Source organism: Scomber scombrus, chromosome 17 (assembly GCF_963691925.1).
Source record: "Scomber scombrus chromosome 17, fScoSco1.1, whole genome shotgun sequence".
NCBI lineage: Eukaryota > Metazoa > Chordata > Actinopteri > Scombriformes > Scombridae > Scomber > Scomber scombrus.
The window spans coordinates 23,739,145-23,766,202 of NC_084986.1; the positions used below are offsets into that span (position 1 = coordinate 23,739,145).

General features: G+C 39.4%; 1 protein-coding gene across 1 annotated transcript in view; it reads left to right on the top strand.

Moving 5' to 3' along the window:
* kcnk10a (potassium channel, subfamily K, member 10a) overlaps positions 1-20,563 on the top strand; it is a 33,327-nt gene extending 12,764 nt beyond the window's left edge. Inside the window, exons 3-7 of the mRNA XM_062436968.1 lie at positions 13,606-13,723; positions 14,034-14,194; positions 15,524-15,716; positions 18,269-18,411; positions 19,886-20,563. Of these exons, the coding sequence (XP_062292952.1) occupies positions 13,606-13,723; positions 14,034-14,194; positions 15,524-15,716; positions 18,269-18,411; positions 19,886-20,563 (1,293 nt within the window). The remainder of the gene's footprint in view (positions 1-13,605; positions 13,724-14,033; positions 14,195-15,523; positions 15,717-18,268; positions 18,412-19,885) is intronic.
* The last annotated feature ends 6,495 nt before the right edge of the window (positions 20,564-27,058 follow it).

The following is a 27,058-nucleotide window of genomic DNA, read 5'->3' on the forward strand; positions in this document are numbered from 1 at the left end:
ACTATAAAATCTGCCTCATAGTACTCCTTGTGTATCTTTCCAATCTTTCAAAATATATGTTGGAGATCTACTAACCACAAAGGCTACAGCATATGAATCCATCTTTATTTTACCTGATAAAGAGCTAATCATGCTTATTACCATCACCAAACATGCAACTCTTTGAAACCATGTTGAATTGTAAGACAGATAGTAGTATATCGAATACTGCCTTGTTTGCACTTTTGCGGTCATCCAATTGGCTAAATGGCACTGTCCCAATAAACTAGGGTCTGAGAAATGTGGTCCTGAGCCTGCAGCTTCCTCTACAGCAGGCATGTCCAAACTACTCCATAAAGAGCCTGGTGTGCTCCTGCTTGGTTTGAATGAAAACCTGATGCCACATGAATTTTTGATTTATGGTGCAACACCTCTAATGTCATTTAACTGACTCAGTTTTCTTCTTTCTTTTCATTACCCCTATCATTTCATACACGTGCACAGGATGCTGCATCTGTACACATACAGTAGTTAGAAGCATGTTTAGAGGGGCTTCCTTAAAGCAAACCCTGAGCTGGTCATTAATCTTGTTTAGGGTAAAGTAGGGAAATTGGCTAAAACGAGAGCGAGCGATAAGGTATCAGATCAATTCCTACTCTGGAAAAGATGTGCAGTAGAATGAGCTGCAGCCTGCAGAGACACAGGCGGTGCAGCTGCTAAGGCTCACTGACTTCATATGATCATGCTGGGACCTGTGATGCTGCTACATCACATTCTCATGTAATGTTTGAAAAGATGTTCAAATAAGCAGCTTCACACTTACTTTAAAGGCTTCCACAGAAGACTAGTAGACATCTCGAATGTCCGTTAGAGGCTGCGCAGTGCTGCAGTACAGAGGTTGTGTTTTTTTTCTGTACATACTGATCTCAGGATTCTCTGTGCACTCTCTATGCACATTTACAAAGAGCAATTTTAGTTGCTGTCTATCCTTGGGTTTGCGCACAGTGCAGCTGATATACACAGTTGTAATTGCACACATTTTAGCGAACAAGGTTAAAGTCTTCAGGTCTTAAAAGCTTCTGGCTATTAATTATTTATTCATTCTTTGGTCCAGCAGTGGTTACAGCAGCAGACACGGTCTCTAAAAGCACGAGCACTCGGACCAGTAGAAAAAAGCCCTTTGTGTTGTTAAAAGTGGATTTACTGATTCTGATCCATAACAGATCTATAGCTTCTGCTGACTGTCACAGTATGTTTTTGGGGTTCTGGTTTAAGAACGTAATGATATTGAGATTAAAGGGTACATATTTTGATGTAACCTGCCTCCCTTGAGTGCAAAGGGTTAAATCCCTGCAGTATGTAAGGTAGCAGGACAAATATTTCGATAAATCAGCCTCCGATTTGAGTGGGTCTCCGTGCCATCATGCACAGCTGTCTACTGTGTTTACCTTGTATAAATCACACACACTTCTACACACATCAGACTCTGTATCCTGACTGTTTATGTGGGAAATGACTAATAACTGGGCCTTATTGATCCTGTGCAACCATTCTATTTCTAATCAAAACTGGCATTTCATTTTTTATTCATGAGATGCATTCAGTGCAAACCCTGTTGTGTCTTATTTTACGGTATGTTGGGACCATTTACAACATGATACATCAAAATTATGACTGCAATAACATCAGATTAAGGATCAAACAGCTTTACTAAAGTATTTTGTCATTATTTATTTATATTGTAATGATATTACTGAACTATTAGAAACCCACCACGTCCTGGTACTGGTCATTGGGCAGCTCCTTTTAAGAGGTTGATTAAGCGGACATATTAATCACACAGTTACAATTATGACATTTTTCATAGATGTACATCTCACATTAAACAGTCATAATATTCATACTTGACACATCAAATCTGGATTTAGATTTCAATCAGCAGCACCCTCACTTGGTTAAGCAACAGGATAGACTGATGTGTAAAATAATTCTTCATCCTGGTGCATTTAAATTAATTCATTTTCCATACGACTACAGAGGGTTGAGAGGGGACTGGAGCCAATCCCAGCTGTACACACCTGGACAGGTTCCCATCACAGGTCTAACATATAGTAGACAGACAACCATTCACTCTCACATTCACACCCACGGGAAATTTATAGTCACCAATTAACCTAAGCTTCATGTTTTTGGAAGCTGGAGAACCCACACAGGCACGAGGAGAATACGCAAACTCCACAAAATCGCCTGTTTGAGGCCCCTCAAGTTGGTATTCTCTGTTTAAAACATGAGAGTCAGAAGAGACACTATTAGCCAGTCTGAGCTGCTCGTATTGTGAGCTACTTAAAGAGGAGTGTGCCACAGGTTGGACAATAATCCTCAAACAAATTTGGATTAGATTTTTTAGTTATACATTTCAAAGATAAACTGCTGAACTAGAGCATAATCTGGCTCCAAAACAGCTGAGAAACTAAAGTGCTGCTTTATCTTCTAACAAATAAATTCTCCATTATGAGTCCATGATAGGGTGGCTTCTATCACCCAGGTATTTATATGAAGAAACTATTTGTTTAATTAATGATGGACCACTATGCATGGAAGTTCTTGAGTTCATAAAATGTTACTGGAAAGGTTCCTGTGGTTGGAAAGGGCTAATGGACTTTAAAAAAAGGGTCACAGTCCATTTTCCTCTGAGTCCATAAAAGTTCCAAGTAATGAAGTTGATGAATTAATTCAGGTTATATTCTCTTGAGACCTGCTTATCAGCCTTTATTACAAAGGTTTACAATAGATGCTGATGTGATGCAACCTCCAGCCAAATCCTTCTGACTCACTGTTGTGGTGACTATTAGCTGCTTTCACGCTGCAGGCAATAACAACAGAGAGACACAAGTGGAATGCTGTGTGTGTTCCTGCGTAACACAATGTGAGCTGTTGTTACACAAGGTTTCTAAATCGAATGCTTTTCTATTCTAGGATTTCTATCCTGAACGATATTCACTCCAAGCACTGTAGGCACTGGTGTTTGGATATAAATATGCTAAATGTTGTAGAGCATTGGAGTAGAAAAATGCACGAGGGAGGTGTGTGGAGATGGTGCTACCATTAATTCTTACCAAAACATGGATTTCATGGATTTAGAATGGTGTTTTGTGAGGGATGGTGTTTACAGGGGATGAGGATCCTGCATGACTTAGAGGAAAAGAGCTTGTAAGAAGCCCAAAACATATTTATGTGTTTTCAAGATTATAGTTTAATAATTGCCGCAATCTGTGGGTCTTGAGGGAAGGTTGTCTATCACTTTGTGCACTTCCAGTCCATCATGTTTGACTCTATAGGGTTGCTTCCACTGCAGGAACTTAAAGGTAATTTTATGGGGCCATGACCATTGGCGCGTGTCTCCATAGCAGGAACCTCCCCTGAAAGACAATCTCCTGGAACTTTTACGGGGGCAAAATGAGGTCCCTGCCTCAGGGTATGTACACTGTGCCTGGAGGGGGTTGAGGTTGACTCAGTTCTGATTGGGTATACTCAAAGCGGGATGTGACGTCAACAGAAATCACCAAAATAACCCATGTACACGAACACAGCAAACAGAAATGCAGCAACCATCTCAGCTCCTTCCATATTGACCTCCTAGTTGTTGTTTTCTTAGTTGAGTTGTTATGCTTTTGGTTTGTCGCATTGGTGACATCACGGTCAAAACTGCCGCACAACAATTACACAACGATTGAAACTGTTGCAGAATGATTACATAGTCCGGTGGCTCCTATCAAGGTCCTACTCTGCAATGGCTGAGAGGATTGAGTGAGAGGAGGTTCCAGTCTCCTAAATTTCACCTTAATGGAAACGGAAACTACTTGGTTGGGGATTTCTCGCACATTATTGTTTTTACCCATTATTTAGTTCAGCATTTCCTGTTTTACTGTGGTGTCTCATTTCAGATCCACTTCCTGCTCTTGTCTTTGCCATTACAGTCACTGTCATTATCCCCTAATGCGTGTCCCTTTAGTGTGCTCTCTGCTCCCTGTGTCACTTCATCTTAGCCCTTTGTTGCAAGTGTTCTAGCCTTTGTATTCTCAGTGATAGCCTCCTTGTCTGATTTTTGATTCGACCTTTGCCTCACCCTTTATGTTCTGTTTGCCTCCCCTGACTGTCTGTGTACCGAACCTGCCTACTCAGATTTTCAAGACTCTGATTTTTCGAAGAACTGAAGGATCTGTGAGTCATGCATTTGGGTCTATTCCTGGTGTGTCAGAGAACCTGTCAGTACCAGATCTGCTAGCATTGCCCTTTCTTTGGGTACATGGAGTACAAGGCAACAATGTAGATAACAGACATCAGTTACTCAGTGTTAATATTCCAACAATATGATGAATATAAAACTAAATGGGACCATGCATATAAGATAAGATGTGGCTTTATTGATCCCCCTTGCAAGAAACTCAAATTGACACAGCAATACAATAAAAAAAGTAGCATATAACCTCATACAGATAAAAAATAAACATGCAATATGCAGAAAATTGCAATGTGCAATGCTCCTGGGATTTACATAGTAAATCATAGTATAGTATGCACTCATGCATACTGTTGTACATGTGCAGCATCAGTCTTTTTTAACAGTGAGTGAGTGAGTGGTGTATGGTTTGAGTCTTAATCCTAGTTGTAGAAGGTGGAGTTGGAGGTAGCCTACTGGCAGCTGTGGTGTTGTGCGCAATGAGTACTTTTACTTTGGAAACTTTTTCTGTCATTAAGGGAAGAAACAGGGCTGTAATGACACCTAGGCACCTAGGATTTTGCTGTTAAATATTTAAGATCTCATTATTTTGTCCACCTCTGAAGTTTATTGTAGTAAGCTTCATCCAGACAACATGATTTCCTCAACTCAACGTTAAAAACACCTAACACACAACACAGTTGATATTTACAGCACAGTTTCCTTCTCGAGGTGTAAAGTGTTGAGTGTCTCATTAATGTAGCGCTTTATCTACATCAGTGATCTCCAACCCTGCTCCTGGAGAGCTTCTGCCCTACAGGTATCTCCCCACTCTAACACATCTGATTCTAATAATGAACTCGTTATCAAGCAGCCGAAGCTTGTCACAAGGCTTGATAATGAGTTCATTATTGCAATCAGGTGTGCTGGAGTGGGAAGATACCTAAAACATGAACCGCAGTAGCTCTCCAGGAGCAGGGTTGCAGACCACTGATCTACACCTTCATTAACACCCCACACAGCTGCACCTGTAACTTCATACACAGTGGGTGTTGGTTGTGAGAGTTCAGGGGATTAGTTTGGGAAAGATTCCACCTGTACTGTAAGAAACCAAAAATATGGAGTCTGCATACTATGATATGACTAATAATATGAATCCCAGGCTGGAGACTGAAGCTGCTTAGACTGCATTGCAGTGGGCAGGAAGGAAGCTCTTTGTAATCCACCATCCATCATCTTGCTACAACTTCTGTGTGGACTTTCTGAAGAGTAGAATTGTGTACAAGAGTAGCTAGTGAACATATCCAGGCAGGAATTACATTTCCTCTGAAACATATTTGACAAAACCATTCAAAATCATAACTTTTAGAACAAAAAGGGTTAAAATATCTGCTTCCTTGATGGAAAAAAGATCATTAAAAGGTACAATGACTACACTTTTTAGACTTTTGTGCATTACAATTTTTTTTTTCAGTAATGTTATTGTAAATGGATTCTTCATTCAGAAAAAAATTATGCCCTGCTTGTGGACTAGGGCCCGACCAATACTGGACTTTTAGAGCCAATACCGTTAATGATATTAAGCAGTAAAAAACGTCTGATACTGATATGTCAACCGATAAGTTTATATATAAAAATATATACATAAACATAAATATTTTGCATTGATCCCTTAAATGTAGTTGTCAAACCCTTGTGACAAAGATATGTAATGAAGGTATGACATTTTACAGTTTGACAATAAACCTAATTGTATAAAATGAAATCAGTGCACTGAAACAGTAAACTACACTGGTAATTTAATAATGATAAATAACTAAAACTAACTAAATAACTAAAAATACCATATGTGGATATATATTTCAATTGAATTAAGGAAAAGGAAGCACATATCTGACAACATATACGCCGATACCTGTTGGCCAGTATTGGCTGACTGATATATTGGTCGGGCTCTATGGTGGAAAAATGGTTCTTAACCCAAAAGGAGTTTTTCTTTTGGCAGGAAATGTCACACTATAAAAACATACTGTACACAAACATGTAAATATGGAATATCTGCAGCTTCTACACAGAGATGTTACTAGTAGCGTCCAACACTGCAGGAGCCTAAGCTGTGTACTCTCTACCTTTTTACCCAGAGAACTGCAGAATCGTGCTCAGATGGAACATGAAAGTGATTTCATGGTAGCAGGGGGGAAAAAAGGACAGCTGATAAGCACAGCTCAGAAAAGAACCAGCTGCTCCATCATCTCAGCCCAGAGGTTTAGCCATAAGACAGGTAGGCCACTGCCACAGTCAAAGATCCACGACCAGATGAGCATCACCTAAGGCCTCTCTGTCTGTTCCTGGAGGAAGCAGGTGACAGCTTCATCTGGTGACATTTCCAGGCCTCGCTTTCTTTTGATCTATTTGTGAGAAGAGATGACGCGCCAAACTCTGTGCTGAGGTTTTGCCTCCAAATCACTCTCTTGATCTGCACAGCTCATGGGGAAACAGTAACATATGTTTTGGTGCAGTCTGTCCCTTTTGAGGGTTTTCAAGGGGTGCTAATGGAATAACTGCCATGTATGTACTGCAGTGCAAAGAGCAGAAAGGCTTGGTGAAGGTGAATATTGATCAGAGGATGGTAGTGATTGTTAAATACTCTCTCAGCCAGTCACATCATTTGTCTCGTAGTACTGAAACAGTGAACGGCTCAACAGATGAAGACGCTTCTTGGGGAAATCATGTCGTCATACTGTAATCAGTTACATCATATCATAACTGAAGTGATACCGCAGAATTTTCGCTGTAATGCATTTGAAGCAATAAGCACAACTTATTCTAAAAATGCACTTTGCCACTTTGCACCAAAATAACACAGAGACGAGCTGAACCAGTTTCAAGATCAGGAAAATACCAAACTGTCCAAGTGCTGCTTCTGCTGGTTATTGCACCTCCACAAAGAGCCCAAAGCTGGTGTGGTAGTTGTTGTGCTCATAATGATAACATGCTGATATGGAGAAAGAATAATATTTGATATCAACAACCTCATAGTTCAGCTTATTAACATTTGGTGACATGTTAACTAATTAACAAATTGGCATTGACACAAAGTTTAGCAGAGGCTGATGGGGTTTTGCAGGTATGTGGCCAGAAACATATAAACAAATGGTATTGGACAAACAAAAAATTGGACCAGATGATGGCGCTAGATGAAACATCAGGGGATCATCCTGTGGGGAATATGAATGTTTGTGTGCAATTTCATGACAATCCATCCAAAAACACATCACTTGCACAGCTAAGAATAAAAAAAAAATGTTGAGTGAGTTTGACTTGAGGGAAAGCCAACAAACAGCTGGGTCATCAAGCCCAGACAAATTGCTACGGATACAGAGCAGTGAATAATGATAGTTCCTGCTGTTTGTGGATAACAGACATCGCCTTGAAGCCATGTTAAGATTACAAAAAAAAGTTTAAAAGCATTAAAATGCACTTTTCATTGTATTGGTCCATACCAAATGTCAGTGATGTACAGTTGTTTGCCACTGGTGGTTACACAGATGTTCATTCATGTCAAACAATACATGAAAACATATGATCAGCACACTGTCCAATACAGAAGGAACTAATGTCATCAGCTGATATAATATTTAATTCAGAAAGACAGAAAGGCTGTGTTTATTGAAGAAGTTCATATCTCTATCTGTGTCACAGATTTTAATTGAAGTTAGAGGAGAAGTTCACTTAAAGATAGAAGCAAGACTGGATGAATGTTGCTGTTGTGAAACAGAAGAGAAGACTTTTACTCTGTCATGCACCATGGCCATATAAACAGGATGAATGGGGCTATCAAACTACACTTTACATTTTATACCCCTCATTAAATCCCTGAATTGAATCCCTAATTGTTGCTCGTGTCACCTTCATATGTTCATACACTTTATTTCTGTGTCCATAGCACAGTCCATAATTCCTTTGTACAGTTAATATATCATTTTGAGTTTTATATCACATTTTTAAAACTTACTTTACTATTCCATTCTATGAATAGATTTCAAAATGTATATTTCATTTTAATATTATTCTACCTCTCTCTTGTCTATTTTTATCATAGTTTGAAGTGTCAGACCACTGACCCAACTGCTGTATTTAATGAATTAGGAATATGTACATATTGATTTTTTATGATGCAACACATTACTATCATACAGTATATTAGACCTTCATAGTGTGGTAAACACCTGCATCTTACAATCTCTGCACTCTCAGTTTGTAACAGAGGTTTCTATAGTAACTTTCATTGTTACTTTCTATGCAGTCAAGAGGAAGTTTGTTTGATTTCAGTATAATGTCATAATTTACTGTTCCAGCAGTGAAATGTACCATAATCAGATCATTTCTAACAGTGCTATTTTAGGACATTTACTCTGAAAAAGTTTCACATTACTGACTGAAGTATGTGACAAACTTTAACTTTCCATTGGAGTTGTACTCTCTGTGGATGAGGCGGATCAGTCCTTGTGTCTTTGCCCTTCAGCCGTCCACACAGCTATCTGTCACACCCCGAGTGTGGCTTATTACACTCAGACTCCATCTGCCAGGATAGGCTCTTGCAGAGCAGACTGGCGCTGAGTGTGATGCCTGCCCGGTCTCCGTGCCCTTACCCTGCACCTCAGCCAAACTCATCCACTGTAAGGAGGCACACACTGCAGAGAATCAGCCACAGTGTTATGTAACAGAAAACACAGGGTGATAGATTACAGAAGTCTGAGGTATTTAGTCTTTGAGATGTGAGAGTGTGTTACAGACCTGGCAAAGTGATGATGACACAGCTGTTTAGCTAATATGCAGTGTATTCAGATTTCCTAATCACATATGCAACTAGAGGAGTGCAGATCTCTGCCAGGTCTATATGGGGGGGAGGGGGAGTTCCTGGTCTTGAGAAGCAGCAGCATTTAATAACTGACAGACTGTAGCTTCTACTGCCAGATTGACAACTTACTTCTAACCTTTTTCATCTTTTTCTTTTTCTTCTGCCACTCATGCAATCCACTAGCTCAAGCACACACTCACTACACACACATTACTTGCAGCCTGAAGGAGCTACACTACTTTTAGAATAGTACCTTTCATATTGATGTCCTTTGAAGAATGAGGAGAAGGATCTTGGGGTTTGATGCACTACTTAACATTGTAACACACGGTGCTATAGTGCATATAGTCATCATTAGAAGCTCATTGATATTGATTGTGTGAAGTTTTAGCACCAACGCTCATAATACTGCAGCAGCACCACTGCAGAATGAATATAAGGGAAACACTGGTACAGTCAAGACGGTGGCGAAGATAACAGAAACAGGGATTTATTCATCTTATAGATCAAAACATATTGCATATAAAATTATTCAGCAGATGCTCTGGTTCAAGATGAGACCAAACTTTACTATGTGTGTCAGCTTTTGAGTCAAGCAAGCCAACAGACTATTAATCCTTGTTTCTGGCTTTGCCATTTTCTGGAAATGCCTTTTGTTATATAGTAACGCATATAACATGGCGGCTGTGGCTCAGGAGTAGAGTGGTTGTCAGTGGTTCGATCCCTGGCTCCTCCAGTTCACATGTCAATGTGTCCTTGGGCAAGATACTTAACCCCAAATGTCTCTCTATGGATGTGACAATGGTGTGTGAATGTGTGTGAATGGTTAGTTTCCCTCCTGAAGAGCAGCTTGACCCCCTCTGTGGTAACCCATGTCATCAGTGTATGGATGTGTGTGAATGGATGAATGTGACATGTGGTGTAAAAGCGCTTTGAGTGGTCAAGAAGACTAGAAAAACTATATAAGTACAGTTCATTTACCATTTTCCATATTGTAAAATGGCGAGGACTGTTGAAAAGACCAAAATCTAAGCTTTACAACAGGCTCATAACAAATTGCAGCGTCAAACAGGTGTTCAAAAATGATTAAGTTTCAGGTTCCAAGTTTATTTTATTTATAAAGCACTTTTAAAACAGATTTGGCACCAAAGTGCTTCCCAAAGGCAGGCATGAAATTAGTTAAAACCCAAAAAAATCAGATAACACATAAACCAGATTAAACACAGTTAAAATCCAGAGAATCTTTAGATGCACCTTAAAAGTATTTACACCCTGTCTGATGGCCTCTGGGAGACTGTTCCAGAGCCAAGGGTCCGCTATAGAAAAGGCTCCCAGCCTTTTTATTCCATGAACAGGGCACTGCCAACATGCTGGATATGAGGGGTCTGTTGGTGTAAGGGGTGAGAAGTTCTGAAATATATGTGGGGGCGAGACCATGGAGGGAAATTTATAGACAATCAGGAGAATTCTGAATGAACACGAAGCCAGTGTAAGGACGCAAGGATGGGGGTGATGTGGTCTCGTTTCTTGGACCTTGCTAATAACCGGGCAGCAGCGTTTTGGATCAGTTGTAGACAGTAAAATCTTTAATCATCACAACCACAAGAAGTCCTTGAGTATACAGTCATAAATGTTTTGTGTTCTCTTGTTCCACCTGCATCCGGTTTCAGTCCTGGGTTTCAGTGGAGTTTTGTTGGAACCTCTGTTCTGTTTGTTCAGTCTTGTTTTGTTCTATGTTCCGTTTTGCTGTGCCTGCACACCTGACTTTATTAAACAGACATTTTTCAGATTATACTGGCTGCTTTTGTCCTATATTTGAGTCCTCCTACTACTACTCCTCTGACACACATAACTAAACACATGTCCCCCTGCAGGTTTATGCCTGGCACAGATAATACTAGTATTTCATTCAGAGTGAAATATTGGTACATGTGTTTGTGTCACTTTCTTTGAAGCCTGATTTATGGCGAGCAGGTGTAGGAAGATATGATGGAGTTAAATTCAGCAATCTTTTGGGTAAGCTGATCTTTAAGCCCCTGAACAGTGGGTCTCTCACAGAGGAAAATTGAGAAACTAGAGATGCTGAAATCTTTGGTATAGATAGAACATACTGAGACAAGTGTCACGTCTATAAATCAACCAGTCGGAACACATCATGAAATGATGCAGAATAATGATTTAGCAGAGAGGCAGGCCTCCCCAGGGGGGCTCCAAACAGTTTGAGGGGAGGCTTGATGAAGTTAGCAGAAGGAGATCACATAGAATAGCCTGAATATGTGTGATTTGGTTAGAGGTAGTTCAGAGATACAGTAGTTTTGGGGAATGTTACCCTTTTCCCACTTTCCTAGAGTCTTCAGATAGACCTTATGTATTTGTTCTAGTCTTAAGTTAGGTCAAACAACAATATCAGTCTTAGATCAATTGTTGAGTGTCTATGGGATCAAATAACATAGTCATGATAACATAGGCATCCAGGAATTGAGTGAAACAGGTTGTCTGAGGGGAGGCCCCACAGTCTCAGACTTTGAAAACCCCTGATTTAGCATAATGTTTCTGCTGTAAAACATTTTACCTCAAAAGTCACTTTGCAGAATCGGCATTTCATGTCATTCCCTGGTTTCCCAGGGCCATGCCGCTTTCTTATTCATGAATGAATGAAACCTTTATTGTCCCTAGGGAAATTAACTTTGCACAGAGCATGAAAGAATATCCAAAAAAATCACCAACAATCATAGATCTCAGCACATAATACTACATAAAATGTATCGTAAAAACATCACATAAAGCATAGTTTGGGGAAATTGATGAAAGAAGTGCAAGTTCAAGAAAGGGCCAAACTCAGACCGTGAAATCAAAGCTTGTTAAGCAGCTGAATGTTGCATGGAACAAAGGATGTGATGCCTCTTCTTGTCCACATCCTGGGCATGCATACCTCCATCCTGAAGGTGTAAGTACATATTCAGACTGTTTCTGTGCTTCTTTTGAGGTTTTTCATTGCACAGAAGTACCAGCATTGTCAAAACACAAGGACAGTGCACATGACTGATGGCTGATGCAAACTGACAACATTTCAGATTGCACAATATCATATGCCCCATAGTATTATACAGTCTGACACAGAATGGAACCAAATTATGTTATTAGACCCCTCTTACACAGTGCAACAATCAATATATTTGCAAGTTTATTTTTATGGCACAGCGGAGAGGCGTCATAATAAGAGTACAGGCCAGGATTATTTTAGCTTGAAGACGCTTTGAGGTTGCTGGTTGTTTAACTATAGAACGAGGAACTGTGAGTCACGGTTAGTGTAGAAACTGTTCAAAGCCATAACATGCATTATTGAACAGTTGCATGTCTGATGACCGCACAGCACATTTCATTTCATTCTGAGTAAACTGACTTCATGTAAAGTCATGCTACAGTGACATTAAAGGTAGTGGTTGAACATGAAGGTTGCAATAAGCAGCTTCAAGTGTTCAAAGCAACATGACGTAACTTACTTATTACTCTTGTACTATGTTACTTTTTTACTATATTTTTTTTACTATTATTGTTTTTTATTGCTTTTGTACTTACTAATTATTTGATGGCAAAAACTATTGTCAGCTCAGCTGTTATATACACAAGACTGCAAAAGCTACAGAAACAATCCTGTTACGAACAGCTGTGTATTCCCAGCGGATTGAATATACAACTGCACTTAAGACAGTCAGAAGCACACACCTTAGAAAAAAAGAGCAACTAGGTCAGTGACTACAAATCTTTGAGCTAAACTGTATGAAAGGTTGTGTTTTGACCCCCATGTGTAGCTGCAGTGACTAATGTGTCTGGCACAAGCAGCGACAACCATAACTTGAGGCTGAATCATATGAGGAAGTACCTTAAAGTGCCAGCAACAACTGCGAGATGCTTCAAATGACTCCCATTCCAAAAAACTCAACTTCTATCTAGTAGAAGATCTTATATGAAGTCTATCAGTTATTAAAATTTCAATCTTTAAGTTTGGGCTCGTCAATAAGTGTGCTGGTGGTCATTTTGGGATGTTGATTGACATTTGGTTCACCTGCTGATCTCCCTGGCACCGGGACTCCTACTAAGACAGGCTATTATTGCAATATTCCACTAAATTTGATGTCACTTGATTATGATACCTGCTCTGTTAGCAAAATGTAGCTAAAGTATCTTACGTTACCTTGGGTTCAAGGTAGTGGGGTATGTTTCTAAAATGCAACAACCTGTACTCCTTATTTGGAAGGCCCTGGCTCTAAATGGGAAAGATGGCACTTCTCCTATCGTTATATACAGTCTACAGTCTGGCATCGTACGTGTGATCACAGATCATGTACATAGCAGTTAACACTGTTTGTGCACACCCACACAAAGGTGGCACCCATAACAACTACAGCGGTATGAACATCACATCATCATCAGCAAACAGATGGCAGATAGGAGAGTAAAGTAGCTCCTCGACTCGGGAGAGTTGGTGATAGCATGCTGGAGACAATATTTTCTCACATAACTCTCTCTCTACTTCTCTGCTCAGCACTCTGTGGAGGCTGTGAATGCTGGTGTGAATCCCGTTGGTGATACCTCCTATAACTCCAGCCACTGGGATCTGGGAAGTGCCTTCTTCTTTGCTGGAACAGTCATCACAACCATAGGTACTGTGATTATTTCATGAGTGAACACCGAGCAGGTAAATAACATTTAAAAGAGTGCATATTGATCTGTTTCTGAAAAAAAGAAGTTATGCCACATGTTAAGAAAACACACTTCAAAATAAGAGCAGGATAACATCACAGCATGTTATCTTATGAGAATTGATGGAGGAACAGACATTTCATTGCTCAGAATGAAAAACAATGTCTGATATGTATTTTCTTTACCCATTACATTGCATAACTAAATCTGCCTTTGTTTGCTTCAAGTAACCTTTAGAATATTCTTTTTGTCTCTTTTTATCTCCTCCAGGATACGGTAACATCGCCCCGAGCACTGAAGGAGGGAAGATTTTCTGCATCCTGTATGCAATATTTGGCATCCCGCTGTTTGGATTCCTCCTAGCAGGTGTTGGGGACCAGCTTGGTACCATTTTTGTCAAAAGCATTGCCAAGGTGGAGAAGATGTTTCGGGTGAGTCACGAAGTTATGAATTTTTAAATTTAATTTTCAAGTTAATATTTTTGTATCTCTATGAATAATTGTTTTTGGAAATAATGTTAAAATACAGGGACAGTAATAGACAACAAGATCAGATTCCCCATTAATAATCAATAAACTGAGACACAAATGTGAAATATGTGTATTATTTAGGTGATCCTGCAGAGCTGACATCATATTAGTTTAGTTGTTCACAGGTCAGTGACAAATAAGGGTTGGCAAAATGAGCAATTCAAAATATCTTAAAGAAATAGTTTTAAAAGCAGCATCAGGTTTGTTAAAAATATACATTTTGTATTTTTGTTGGTTTTATATCATTTGAAGTGAATTTGCACCATTTTTCTTACCAAAAGTAAGACTGAATGCTCCTGAAAATGTCAAATGGTGTAACCACAAAAGAATAATACATATTCAATATTTTATCCACCTACAGTGTATTTAAGTGGACTTATACAAATAATTACTTCATTTAAAAATGTGATGGTTCCTAAATTGACATGATTCCCCAGATTCATTTTAATATTTAGAACAAGTGTATTCCATTACCTTTATTTAATATAAAAAGTTAGAATGCAAGATCATGCCAAACTAGTTGATATGGTGTTTTATTGAGAATTAAAAGTTGAATTATTTGGTACAACGTTTTTATGGTTACATCACTTAGACATTTTTGCCACAATCCTCTGATATATTCTCTCAAAATGGATTAAAAGCAGAAATGTTATGCTGGGTCCACAAAAAAAAGAATGTGTGAAAGTTATTCATATGTTTATTCTCAAATTTTAACCCTTTAAATTTGACTTTTGACTCTGACAAAATGGACACAAAAAAAAGTCATTGACCCTAACAAAAAAAAATTAACACTACTGTGAGAATCCATCTCACACCTGCCTCTACCAATAAATCCATTTTGATACTAGTGCCAAATCAGTAGCTATTATTATTATATTTCAAAACACAAACAATCTGAGCAGAGAACACAGTATTTTTTCGTCTGGGGTACCAACAGAAGGCAGGGGGGACTGCACCCTGTTGAACTAATGAACTTCCAGGTCAACTTTACTCTCTCTTTATGGCCACATATAGTGAAATGATTATTCTTTGCTCATCACAATTAGTGGTCATGCTGATGGGATAATAACCCCTCTATGACTGAGTCATCAAACTCCTCTCACACTCTGTGGGTTGCTGCCAACGACTCCAAACACAATCAGCATTCTGCTCAAACCACCAGGAATTACGGCTAACGCTGTGTGTGTGTGTGTGTGTGTGTGTGTGTGTGTGTGTAACTTCCTCTCACAGAATAAACACAACCAGATCAGTCAAACTAAAATCCGTGTGGCCTCCACCCTCCTCTTCATCCTGGCTGGCTGCATCCTGTTTGTCACCATTCCAGCTGTGATCTTCAAACACATTGAAGGCTGGACGGCTTTGGAGTCAACGTATTTTGTCGTCATTACTCTGACAACTGTTGGAATAGGCGACTATGTGGCAGGTGAGAAGTAATCTTCCATAGTAAAACTATTCAACAATAAACAGAAATGACTGATTAGATTGGTTTCTAACACATTATTTACTAATAAATAAAGCCTAAAAACATAAATACATAAAAAACTTTTTTTCCCCAATAATATGAAAGTGTTGGACTGAATGAGATATTACATTTTCAGTTCAGTTTTAATGGAATTATGATCAGTGGCTTCACCGGCAGAGATGAAGTTTGGTGAACTTTTGATGAACCCATTATAAGCTGTAAAGTGCTGCTATTAAGGGAATACAAAAAAGTTAGTAATACTTGACTTTTTGATTGAGTTTATAATTTAGTTATAATGTAGTAGAAAATATAAGTGTATTCATGTGTACAGTATGTGTCAACCACTGTAACACAACTGGATGCTTATGAACAGATAAGGAATGACAATTTAAATGGTGAATGGTAAATGAACTGTACTTATATAGAGCTATTCTAGTCGTTATGACCTCTCAAAGCGCTTTTGCATTAGATGTCTCATTCACCCATTCACACACATTCATACACTGATGGCAGGGGCTACGACGCAGGGTACCAACCTCCTCATCAGGACAAAACTAACCATTCACACACATCTGTACACCGTAGGCACAGCAACAGGAGCAATTTTGGGTATCTTGCCCGAGGACACATCGACATGTGGACTGGAGGAGCCGTGAATCGAACTGCCAATCTTCCAATTGGTGGACGACCGCTCTAATGCCGGAGCCACAGCCGCCACAATTTACTCTAACACTGTTTTAATAATATTAAATATATCTTCATAGAAGTTGCAGTTGTTGATTTATACTGTACAGTACACTTTTAGAATAGTCCATATAAAAAAAGAACAAAACAATGTTTATTAAATGTTTCTATATGTTTACTTTTATGCTAGATGCTAGATATGTGAGTTTAAAGTGTGACCAAAAATCTCTCATATTAGCCTTTACACCATCCACTATATAACCCTGCTCTTCCTAAGTATAAACCATGGCATTAAAGTGACACGGTCTGCAGCAGTGAGATAAGAGTGAATAGTACAAACACTAAATAAGAGTCCAAGTAGATAATACGTCACCAAGTTGCCAACACCATCTATTTTTAAGGGGCAGTGCAACAAATTTAGCTGGGGCTAAAGTCCTGGGGTGATGAAGTTGTGGTGTGATAGGGTTAGCTGAAAGGATGGAGTAGGTGTAAGGGACCAGCAGAGTAACAATGAAAGCAGTTTATAAAGGCTGTCCAGCACATTGTATGAGTGTGATTTATATGTTTATAGGTACCTAGGTATCAGGTGATGCACAATAAGCCAGTGATGCTGAGCATTAGGATTTTGCAATGTGATTATCTGTACTGTGAGCCTCCATAAATTCGCTTGCCTCAGAGATTTTCCCATAGTGTTTATAATGTGGTATCCATCCATTTTAATATCGCTGGTTACATTAGACCATTGTGGGTTTACAAATGAATGAGCAGGACTGATTTATGGTAACATTAGATTTTTGCATCAGTGTAGTGAAGCTTTTTATTTGTAGGTTTTCAATTTGCTGGATTAGTCAAAAAAAGTTATAAAAAGTAATGATGTAAGAATGATGTAGGATTTTGCCCATGTTGCCCACTCATCGAGCTTGAATGGGTTTGACTGATGAGTGATGTGTCTTCCTGAACTAACACAAAACTTCATATACTCTGTTTTAATGAAAAAAATGAAACCTGACATAGGCAATCAGAATGTTGTAAAGCCTTAAGATTCATCCTCAGATGACTATGAACATATGTTGCAAATTCAATAGAATAGTGAGTGAGTGAGTGAGTGAGTGAGTGAGTGAGTGAGTGAGTGAGTGAGTGAGTGAGTGAGTGAGTGAGTGAGTGAGTGAGTGAGTGAGTGAGTGAGTGCATGTAGTGCATGTACTGCATGTAGCAGTTAGTGCTGGTCTTTGCAACAATGCTCATTTGCATAGAAAGTGGCCAATTTGATCTCATTTACATACATGCACATGGCAGAGGCGCACCATGACACTAATTGCTTGGCAGTGCAGGTTGAATTTCACTCTTCGTGGACACTTTGTGAATTACACACTATTTTTTTCGTCCTTTTTGAACCGGTTTAATGGCCGCAAAAACCCCAATTATTTTGTAGATTTGGCCCAATGTTTATTCCAAAGCTCATGCTTAAATAACAACATAATAGCAATGCTTATATTATGTAAACCAGCTGATCTTAGGCCTGGTGTATATTCTCTTTCATCCTCATTAGATGATGTCTCCATGGAGGACAGGTTTATGTGTGATAGATGATAGTGTTGTGACATTCAGTTAATGTGAAAAGCATGCTTTGTTTATCCCATAACTTTCTGACAGCATCTTCACATTGAAGATGATTTCTGACTGCAACTGCAGAGCAAAAAACAATCTCTCATCTCGCAGTGTATTCTCTCCAACTTCATTCTTTTAAATGTTGAGGCGGAGATGCCAGCAGCAATACAAGTGATGTACATTTCTTTCATTTATTCAATGGTGTCTTGTTTTCCAATCAGGGGGAGATCGGAGGATTGACTACCGTCAGTGGTACAGACCACTTGTGTGGTTCTGGATCCTGGGGGGTCTGGCATACTTTGCTGCAGTGCTGAACATGATTGGCGACTGGTTGAGGGTTCTGTCGAAAAAGACCAAAGAAGAGGTATGCTCCTGTATGCATAGAGGAGGGTGACTGCTCATTAGATATACTCTGTATCAAACTTTGATACTTTAATGACACCGACAGAAGTGCTTTGACACTGTTGAGTATCAAAAAACATCTTATCATTTAGTACAACATTTTTATCCCATGAATGAGCAAATCTGTCCGGAAAACACCTGGCTGTAGCTTCTCAACATTAAATAGCAATGGTGGAAGCAGCAAAAGTGTTTTACAGCAGAACACATAACCTGCTGTTACCTTGGTAACAGATAATCAGCCTAATGTTAGCTGTGGACTTGCTGCTGTTTCTTACATTTCTCTCTGAGGGCACATGGTAATAATCAGATATTAATTTTATTCATCAACTCTTTAGATTTTCTTGCATCTGGATTCCGTTGGCTAGACAGGGAGAGCACTATTTACAGAGATGTCACTAAGAAAACCCTTGTGTGAGCTGATTAATTATTTAGCAAGTATATGTCAAAATCCCCGATTACTATCAAACCCCCAAAGTTCCCAGCAATTTTTTTTTTTACATTTAACCATTTATCCCTGGTGTTATAAGTATTTTGCCATATTACCATACAGACTGTACAGTAGACAAAGCTCTTTGAAGAGCAGACATGCTTACTTTCCTGCTGTGAGCCTAGTAGTCCAGTGAGTAGAGCCCATACAGCAGCATCTCTTCGGAAGAGTTTGGAAGGACCACTACAAAGTGTTGGAGATCGAGTGACTGACAGGTGTAGCCAAACTACCTATCTTAGCAAGCTTCTCCACTGGCTCTCATTGGTTAGTTAGCAAGTAGTAGTTAGTTACTGTTAGTTACTAATGTCCTCAATTATCTCTGTCACATGACCCTCATGTTGAATGTAGTAGCACCCATGGAGACTATCTCACATCGCTTCTGTTGACCTGAGATGTGCCATGTTTGTTGACCAGTCTGCCAATCCAATTATAATGCAGGCAGAGTGATAATAATGACAATGTGTATTAATTGTAGGAGTAAATGCAAAGGCCTAGAATCAGATATTTTTATCCAGATAACAAAACTAAATATAAATTGAATGTTGATGGAGATGGGGTCTAAGAGAACATTAATGTGTCCTTACGAACTGGGCTGAAGACATACTTCCTGGGTTGATACTGAAATAATGTAACGTAGATACACAACCAGTTAGGATACAGAAATGCTGTGTGTTGATTTGGAAATGCTCTCCTGTTCTGACCAGTGGCTTAATAATCCAAGTAGTAACAACATGTCTTTGTATCTGCAGATAGCCTCAGCACTAACTGTGTGAGGCACTTTACCATTATGAAAGCCACCTTTTTTTATAAATTTGAATTTATTATCAGTTGTACAGTGACTTTATAGATGACTCAGTGTTCCTCCATCATATCTTGAAATGGACCATATCTTTGTGCTGAAGCAGTATTTTACACACACTGATTAAAGTAATAACTGTGTTTTGCCAAGGTTGGAGAGATCAAGGCTCATGCTGCAGAGTGGAAAGCTAACGTACGAGCAGAATTCCGGGAGACGCGTCGGCGTATGAGTGTGGAGGTCCATGACAAGCTGCAGCGAGCTGCCACCATCCGCAGCATGGAAAGACGCCAGCTGGGCCTGGACCAGCGTGCCGTGTCTCTAGATATGCTTTCCCCAGAACGCCGTGCCATGTTCAACAGCCTGGACACCAACAGCTACAAAAACTCCTCCCAGGAGAGCATCGACACAAAGCTGAACAACCTTCGAGTGCGGGGGGCCGAACAGTGCGAGCGTCACTCAAACCACCAAACCACGTCCGAGGACAACATTTTCAACCGCCTAGGCTCCGTCACCAAGCTGGCTAAGCGCAACAGGAATCGGGACCTGAAGAAGAATATCCCGGACGAGTCTCGGCGGCCTCACAGTGAGGCCTACGGCTGCAGCACACCCACTTTTGACTGTAGCATACCCATTATGGATGAAGGGAAGAGTAAGGATGATGGAGAAGATGAGAATGAGGACAAGGAGTGCAACACTAGCTTGTCTGATTTTCCATTGTTCGTAGAAGCTTGCAAGCAACAAAATGGGTTCATTCCAGAGAAAACCAAAGAGAATGAGAGCGAGAAAACACATGAAACAAAAGAGCAGCAAACCGAGATGGGCCCATAGACAGACCATGCTCCTAAAGCAGGAGCTTTTAAAAAACACCATTAGTGCCTTAGGTCTCCCTTTTTCCTGTGTGTGCTTAAGCTGGGGCAACACCTGTCCCTCTGTGCTATATACTGTAATGATCACATATAGTATTCACTGTGCCCTATGGATCTGATGGGCTCACATTGTGTTGGCTTCATCATTGTCCACTGTATGGATGCAAGACCTGTTAGGGTGTGATTCTGCTATGCCAAATGATAGTCACATTAAAATAAAGTTGTCTTCTAATAAGTGGTTGAAGGATGACAGCATGGGTCTGTTTTTGTAGCTTTAGCCATTGTTTCTATGAGTTATGATAACATTGTACTCAACCAAAGCACTTGCAACACATAATCTACATGAGTTATTTCTCGCCAAATATACAAAAACATGTATATTTATCAACCTAAATAAAGTGTAATGGAGCAGGCACATCATTAGATCTCTCCAACTGCTGAAAGCCACTTTGTTGCTTCAATAATTAATAATCAATACTCACCCAGTACTCAGTAAGACCAGTCCTGAACCATACTGGATGTGTAGCATTCACTGAACACCTCCTGCTTCATGTTAGCATACATGTCAAGGTACCATGAACATAACAGTTGTGGGTGGCTCACGAACCCTCTCTAAAGTTTTGGGTCAGCTCTGTATTCTCTGCACTCCATGAACTTACCTGTGATTCACAAGTAAGAGAGTGTCTGCTTGAATCACACTATCCAATGAGTCACCCATGTATTACTTGATCAACCTGCCAGTGTGACTGCTATTCTTAAATTTAGCACATATACTCTCCAGGTCAGCATTGCCAGTAGAATCTGCATGACCTAAGATCATGTAACACTGTCCGTGAGAGTCTGCGGGTACTGTTTAAATGTAGCCCAAAATGTACGTGCTGATAAACATTTATGAACAATGTAGTATCAGCAGAGCTGCGTGTTTGTCTGCTGTTCATGTTCAAGGCCCCATTTACACCATGATTTCAGGTATACATTTCTATCTGAATACAATCTTTAATACACTTTTGTTTACACTTAGCCACATATATGCATCTCAGAATGGTGGTGGTAATGCACCTGAAGCTGTTTGACAACTGCCAGATGAATAACTCATTCATATTAGCAGTTTTGCTAAATTTACAGACAAAATATTTGCACTTTGGGATGCAAACAGGAGCATGACAAAGCGGCGAGGCAACAGGTTTCTTTCAGATGATGTCAGACTATCTTAAAAAGATGTCAAGCTGGCCTGCTCTTGTAGCAATATCACTGTGTTTTAAGATCTCACAAATGAACTTGGTGAGTACAATGTTGCGATTACTAACAGGAATGATGACTATGACGATAAAGACCCGACTTGTAATCAAAACACAATTATCCTTTAAACATGGAAAAGGAAATGGATGGTCACATTCAAGTAGAGCCCGACCAATATATCGGTCAGCCGATATTATTAGCCGATATTGACCTAATGACAGACATATCGATATCAGTGAATATGTTGTAAGATATTTGCCGATATTTTTTGGAATTTTTTAAACTTTTATAGGCAGCATTTTATGTAAATGTGACCCTTTTTTAATTTCAAGTTTAATATATGCATATGTTTTTTTCTGATTGTTTAAATTTTGTTTTTGTTTGTTAAAGTTTGTTAAACAGTAAAATATCATGGCGTTCTTTACATATCTTTGTCTCAAGCATTTTAAAACCACAATTGAGGGATCATTACAAAAGAATGTGTTTTTATGTAAACGATTGTGACAAAGATATGTAATGGAGGTATCATCAGCCAATATATATCGATATCAGAATATTTTTACTCTCTAATATCAGTATTAACATTGGCCCTAAAAATCCAGGATCGGTCGGGCCCTACATTCAAGTCTAAATCCGATGTTTTAGCTGTATAGCTATCAGCTAGATTTACACTGGTGTGAGGTTTAGGGCTTGGATATAGCAGACAATGCTGCATACAATAAATGTGCAAAGCCATTTTAAAAAAGTGAATTGAAAGCAGATGGTGACGCTGCAGGATATGGCATAAAATCGTACTCCCTAATGTGTCAGCTTTAACGGCTGCTTTAAGATGATTTGAAGTGTTTTAAATGAGGTCTGACATGTACACATGGACCTCCAGCAAGGTGCTGTGACTCAATTTCTGGCTCAAGTTAGAACATAAGTACTGAATACACAAAAATAACAATGATGAACAAAAAAAAAAATCAGCCAAAAAAGCTGCTGTGGACAAGTAGAATAGTAACACATCAGAGAAGCTTGATTTACATGTAACACTACACTACGTGTTTGTTGTCATGCTGTTTTTCATGTTGCCTATTGAAACTAAATGATGAAAAATGTGCATTTAAATGTGAATGGAAACGATTCAGAACATGCCACATGTCGTCTGTGCATGGTCCCCGAGCTAAGCTGTTGTCTCAGTACAATGTTCAAAAATGCTACCTAAATCATGACCTCTTTGAACACTATCTCAGGGCTTGTTGTCCTAATGTTTGTTGTTAACATTGTCTGACATGTGCTGCATTCACACTTCGGAAAAGATGAAGGACATTGACTGCACCTGCGCTTTTTGAAAATGAATGACACCAGAATGGAAGATAAAGCCATACTGCAAGAGGAGGGGACTGACTCATAATGTACACAGAGCACTGGGAAGTGATGGGCGGGTTCGAGGTTTTAAAGCGCACTGCTGTTTACCGTGAGAGTGCATTGTGTTCTTTTTGTGGTATTTGACTCAAGCATATCCACAGACTGGTTCATGATCTCACCCATCAGTTAACTGAATGGACATATTGAAGCTTGGATTTGGGCTTACTTACTAGGTCGCAGCTACAGCTTGGAAAATTCGAATTTAAACAGATGCTAAATGGAGCTGAGTTGGGACAAGGAAGCGGCGACCACCACGGCTGACACGCTCGATAGGCTCAGACAGCTGTCACTCAAGCAAACATGCTCCAAAACATTAATACCATGATGGATTCTCAAACTCAAACCCAATGATGTAAAGTGACAGGAAGTGAATTTAGCTATGGAAAACCAAACTCCAAGTGGAAAGAACTGCTTTTCTACAGAGAAGTGGGGACTTCTATGGAATTCTATGCAGTTGGATATATTTTGCAGGCACCATCTAGTGGCCATTAGTGGAACTGCATTTAAAAACATCACTGCATCGCCTGCAGCAGCTGTCAGTCGCGGTGGTGGCTACTTGAGTCTACATTATTATGTTAATTTTCACACTCGCTGTTGCACCATTGAGAGCAATGACACCACACGCATACAAAATGTGAACTGTGCCACTGACTGTACTACAGTAATGTTATGACGCTCACATTGTCTTTTTCACACACACTTCCCAGCCTTATTTGAACACACTCACCTACTGTGTATGCACACTATTGGTCTGATTTTACTGTTCACATCACTAATTGAAGCTCTAGGCTAGTGTGAATGCAGCAAAGCAAAGGACTACATGTGTTTTAAAAACGCTTCTAAGAAATTCAAAAATGTCAAAGCTTACAAAGAAAACCAAGACAAGACAAAAAAGGCATGCTATATTGCAAAATTATATAAAGATGTACAGTATATGGTGTTGATTGTATACCACCACATGCTTCAAGAGGATGATGCTTATCATGGCTTTTTTTTTTTTTTTAACAGCCTGTGTTAAGAGGCACAAGCCGTGCTCTGTACTTGGACGTTGCTCACAGTATCTCTTGTGCAACCATTACATTAAATGTAGTGATTGCCTTTTAGAAATAAATATCACTGAATGAAGTGCTATTTCTGAGTGTGTTGCATTGCATTCCAAGGTCCTCCGGGTGGTTTTCAGTCTCATTTACCCCTATTATCAGCTGCTGCTATCAGGAAGGAGACAGGATGGATCAGTTTCACAGTGACTGCCTGTGACCTCTCCAACAGTGAAATAATCTCCAGGTTTTGGGGTTTTCTTTCATGTTTCTGCCTTTGAAAACTGGGTACTTTTGAGAACTGAATCACCTTCAGATGCACTTCCTGATGGTGTCAAATTAAGAAACCTCTATGTTTGGAGCAGGTCTACACTTGAGTTTAGATGAGAAAAGTTATGAAACAATTGTATCAGAATTCAGCTTGAACTTTGAAAAGATCTTTTCATTATATTCTTTTTGATTGAATATTACCTTGGTGACTCACTAAAGTAGGTTAAAGAGCCAAGTATATATCATAGAATGTGATTGCAAAATGGGTGAGACGTACCAACTTGATGTGCACGGCCCCAAAAAGCACTGTGTACATATGTTATGCAGCTTAATGCCTATAACATTATTCAGACACTACAAACAATGATAGTCGTTTATGATATGACTTAGTTGTCATGTTTTTAGTATTTAAAGATGGAATATTTCGTTCTAATGAAAGGAGATGGGCTCTGTATAGTATTTTTTAAATTACTTTTCTTTCTTGCCATCAAACTCAGTGATCAGATCTGCATGCTGCTAACCCTAACCCTATCCTAACCCTAACCCTAACTCTTCTATGATATGGCTAATTCACTTATTGATTCAATTTTCTCTCTTTCTCAGCCCATGAGGCATGCATTGCACTCACAAGACCAAACATATGTTATAAGATGACTTGAAAGGAAACACTAACCCTAACCCAATAAAAAAAATGTAAAATGATGGGCAAATTTTTATAAATATTACATTTCAGTGTTAATCTGTTAATGCGATACAGTTGAAACTTCCAGAACAGCTGCTAAGCCTGAGGGGAGATTTTCGAGGCCGACAATGAACTTTGGGGCTCAATAAAGATGTACAATTTCTAAGAAGCAGCAGTTTTTGCAAATGTTAAGCTACTAAAGAAATAATATAAGCCATTAAGATCATCAGGAAATATTGTTAACATGGATGTAGTTGTCTGGTGTGAGTCAGATTATATGGGAGTGATAGCTGCTGTTTTGTGTTTTACATTTTTTGTTACGGCTATCATCCTGACTCTTATCACAGATTGTCTCTTAAAGGGAAGCTGGCAGTAGTTGAGTAGAGAACATTTATTATTCACGCCCCCATATTTTACACCATTAAACTACCACTGCCTCTAGCTTACAGCATGGATAAAAAAAAAAAAAAGGTTTGACACAATTCTTTTTTTTTTTAATGAAGTAAATAGCAGAGCACAGCAGAGAGCTAAATACATAACAGGTGCTTCACTATAAACAAATATCCACATTTGATAGAAATAATAAGAAAAACTATGTGTTTAATGTTTTTCTTTTGAGAGCCAAAACCAGCATTTACACCTAAGGTTGCTCCTACTGTACACTGTACAGACAGCAGAGTGCAATTAGATAAAACACTATGCAGCCAGGAATAGTTATTGCAATAATTAGCTGACATGACAAATAGCAGGAAACAAAAAGAACACATTCCGGCTCTTCACTGGCTCTAGTTTAGAATGACTTTAACTTAACTGTTACTTTTAGAGGTTTTAAACACAGCTCAAATCAATCAAGTTCAACCTTACTGCTACTCAAAATGAGCATAAGATGATCTGAACTGCAGCTGAACTAAATGCATTAAGAAGTTACCTTATGAAGCATAACATGCAGTATAACATTAGTTGAAAATTGAACTGAGTCCCTTTTATGTTAAGGTTTCGTTCTTAGGACCAAGTAAGCAGGACACAGCCACGGATGCCAACTCAGTGCAAACAGAGTTTATTTGGGGTTAGAGCGTAGATGGAGTGGATGTGGGAGAGTGGGACCTGGGACCTGGAACAGGAGTCGACGGCTGGCTGGGCGTAGCAGGATAGCGACCAGGCAGGTAAGGTGGATCTGAGGCAGAGACAAAACAGGAGTTAAACAGAGGTCTTCCAAACAACGGTTATACTAAGGTAAGTATATCTAGGTTTAGCCAAGATGTGTACCACATGGGTAAACGGACGATCTGGCGATGAATGGGATGTAGAACCGGTCTTAAATACTGCAGCAGCTTGTTGAGTTGATAATGATGGTGATTGAGACCAGGTGTGGAGATGAGGTGATTGAGGCCAGGTGTGGAGATGAGTTGATTGAGGCCAGGTGCTGCGAAGAACCAGCAAGGGAGGAACCAGGGAGGCCACACACACACATACACAGAGACAAAACACAAAGGGGAGGGGAGAGAATGCAGATTCCTAACATTTTAAACATAGTTACACTTAAAGATCTTCTTAAGATCATGCATGTTGAAATATTTAAACTGAATTAACCTTCCTGTTGTCTTCCCGTCAACAATGCAACGTCTTCTTGGGTCAAATTATGGTTAATAGGCCTCATTTAAATGACATTATACCTAATTTGTGCTTTAAAAAAAGCAAAAACGGGTCAAATTTGATCCTGAGGACAACAGGAGAGTTAAATGAAGTCTAAGACATGACTTAGACATAGCAGCACTCAGGTTTCATAGGTCATATGATTTTGTTCCAGACGAAAGAGGGT